The 3,327-nt window shown below is 50.9% G+C and overlaps 1 protein-coding gene across 1 annotated transcript in view; it reads left to right on the top strand.

Moving 5' to 3' along the window:
• Window positions 1-3,327, top strand: part of INTS10 (integrator complex subunit 10) — a 37,555-nt gene that overhangs the window by 31,604 nt on the left and 2,624 nt on the right. The window contains exon 16 of the mRNA XM_007455458.1: window positions 531-624. Coding sequence (XP_007455520.1) covers window positions 531-624 — 94 coding nt within the window. The remainder of the gene's footprint in view (window positions 1-530; window positions 625-3,327) is intronic.

Raw genomic sequence — 3,327 nt, forward strand, 5'->3', positions numbered from 1 at the left:
GGGGCTGGGGGGAGCGGGGCCGCTGGGGCTGGGGGGAGCGGGGCCGCTGGGGCTGGGGTTACAACTGCAGCTGGTGGGCCGTGGGCGCCCGTGAGGGGGAGCATGATTGTGTGTCATACTGCTGGTTAGGGAAAGGTCTGCTGTTCATACTTCATTGCTTCTCTTAATACATTATTTTTGAGTTGCGAGGCGTCTGACATCCCTCTCCAGGTACCTAGAGCAGCATTTCTTAACCTTTGGGCCGGGGGGAGGGGGGCCGTGTGTATACGCCTCTACCGCCTCTTTCTTACTAAGAAAACAAAAGATGCTGCTCTTGGGACCCTATAGGCTCTGCTCAGTCAGCTACCTGAGAAACATGTTTCTCTTTGTGAAGGCATTGGGCTGGCATAGGAACCGCTGGGTCTGGACTCAGCGCTGGGTTGTTGGTGCGGTCGCCATGGGCAGGTCACTCAGTGGCTGCGAGCCTGTCTGCTCCTCCAGGAGAGCAGGGCTCCATGCTTTCTCACATGGTTCCCTGAATCTGGCCTCAGATATCGACATGCTGGAGGAGTTCGCCTACCTGAGAACTCAGGAAGGTGGGAAGATCCATCTGGAACTACTACCCAATCAAGGAATGCTGATCAAGTAAGGGCACCGTCTCCTGCTCTCCGTGCTGAGTGCCCGCCTTCGTGTGCTTGTAGGAAATAGTTGTAAATGTCTGTGGCTTTCAGACAGTCATTAGAAAGGAATCCAAACCTGGTCTCTGTTTTGGAGAGTAGATTTGATTCCGGGAATCCTTTTGAAAGACTTGGCATTTCCTTAACTACATTTCTGATAAAACATTGTTTAAATTGGGCTGGTTCTGTCACTTTTGATACTTACTTCACTAGACAAAAGTCTTACTCATGGTATCTTTTCCGTTCCAAAACTTTCAGACTGATCCTATAATTTCTGACTAGAAGTAGGGTGCTTTTAATTAAGAAAAGCCATGCTTAACTAAAGTTGAGCTGGACTGGGAAAAACTGCAGAGCTAACTTCCACACTGTACTTGGGCCTCAGTGTTGACTGAAGCCCTGCTCAGCACCTGCCTGCTCAGCAGGGTGGGGCTTGGTCTTGGCACTCCCCACTCCTGGATGAAATCAGTGACCATTTATGATTTTTAAATGCCCTTGCTTCTGCCCTTCAGTCCTCATTGCAGTTTGGACAGTACATCCTCTGTGCTGCAGACGCCTTGCGTAGTGTGATGTCCATACCTCCTCCTCTGCGTCCTGCACGTTCAGCGTGTGTGGGTCAGGATCAGAGTCACTGCAGGAGACCGAACCCCGAGTGAGAAGAAAGTGTTGCTGAGGCTGACAGATTCTCCTTTTTCCCTCACTTGTGAAAGGGACGAGTTTTCAGCGCAAAGCCAAAATCCTCATCTCGTGCTGTCTTTGGGGAGTGTTGTCGAGAGGGAAGTAATAAGTGTCCCTCTGGACTCCCGTATACTCGGGGCTGGGGCATCCAGGCAGCATGGTGTCCTGTCAGGAACGGGAAGGTGGGGTGCTTGTCCTTCACCTTGCAAACGTTACTAAAGATTCTGAGCATTTGACATGAAAGCGCAAGACCTTTATACGTTAGCTGGCTCAGGCAAGGGGACCAGACACGCTCATCTTCTCACTCTGGTAGCTCCCCTAGAATGTGGGGAAAATAATTGCGTGATTCAAAATATTCTTCACCAAGCTTGAGAGTAAAGATGGCTTTTTGACACGGAAGCCTAGGTAACTAACCCCTTTTACGTTGTAATTTGCAGGTTTTGAGGCTGGACACACAAACATACCTTTAATAGCTTTTTCTTTAATTCCCATTAATGCTTACCATACAAATTGTCATGATACGGAGACAACCTCAGTAGAATCAACTCCGTTTACTTAGATTAAACCTGAGTTTAATAATCCTCACACTAGGTAATGCTTAGCTGCGAATGTGAGAGAAGAGGCTGTCAGAAAATCAGTGGTTGAGTCTCAGACTTCATTCTGCTGAACCTGTCTTCTCCAGCCAGTTTTATTGAGCTGCCCAGTGACACGGGAACATGCAGACAAGCCCTCGGACGAGTAGTGAAGGCGAGGGCTGTTGGACACGCAGACGGTGTCCTTAGTTAAAGAAACCCTTAATTTCTTCTAACTCCCCGTAGAAGACCATTAAGTCTCTTAGGAAACCTGCTGCTCCATCAGTTTGGAAGCAGGACTAGGGGCTGTTGCTTAGTGAGCTGACAGTGTGAGTCTCAGGGTTCATTTGAAACCTGCCTTCCAAATATCTGATGAGAAGCTGCCATGGAGAAGCGGGCCGCCTGAGACAGTTGAGGTATGGTCGGGATCTCGAGTAAAACTGTCACACTCATTTTCCCTTTGGGTCGCAAACAAATTGTCTGAAGCCATTGTGGACCTTTTTTGGGGCCCTCCAGCCGAGCGCAGAGATGCAGGGAGCAGAGTCCAGCCTTCCCTCAGGTGAGGCTGTGAGTCCGTCCTGGTTGTGGCGTCTGGGCTGCAGCAGGTACGGTACCAGCGCCAAGGGCACGGGGGCCTGACCGGCAGGAGGGACGAGCTCTGATTCTTACCTACACGTGCTGCTCTCATGTATTTTGAAGTAGAGAAATGCTTCTGTGCTGATGCTTGCAGTACCCTGGGTGACACAGAAACCCATGTCCTGTGTGTGCCCCGAACTGGGTGCATGATGACGTTCTCAGAGGTGATCACCCGGCTAATGTACTCATTTCTGTTGTTAACAGAATCCCACAAAGCCATGGCCCAGACTCTTGTTTTCCCCCATCTGTTCCTTTTCTCAATACTTTTTGAAATTTAAACTCAACCTTTCTTTATCAAAAACATTGCCAGCCTCTCCAGTCCTCTTGAAAGGGCCTCTTCAGTCTGGGGCTTCAGTCCCATCAAAGATGGTTCTAAAAAGTCACGGGTGTCTTTCTGGGATCAGCATGGACGTGGCAAGCGTGGAGAGCAAAGGCGCTGGATTTGAGATTCTCTCCACGGCCGTTCCATGGCATCTCCCCGTCCTCTCCCCTGGCTCTTGCTTTTCATGCCAGATCTCAGCGGGCTGAGCCGGGGACCGGCAGCCGAGAGGCCTGTGGACCCACGTGGGCCACAGCTGTGCAGCGGGGGGGCTGGTAGCCTCTGTCCTCCCGAAACAGCTGCTCGAGGCCTGAGGCTGGCGGTTCTGTGCAGCCTGCCCCCCGTCTCATGCGTTTTCTCTGGAGTGTTGTTTTTAAGTGCAGGCTGAGTCAGTGTGGGTGTTTGAATGCCGCTGTTTGCTGTTTTTTAAAGGCCTTCTAGCCCTCCCATGGGGTTACTGCAGCAGGGA

This window comes from Lipotes vexillifer, unplaced genomic scaffold (genome assembly GCF_000442215.2).
Source record: "Lipotes vexillifer unplaced genomic scaffold, Lipotes_vexillifer_v1.1 scaffold414, whole genome shotgun sequence".
NCBI lineage: Eukaryota > Metazoa > Chordata > Mammalia > Artiodactyla > Lipotidae > Lipotes > Lipotes vexillifer.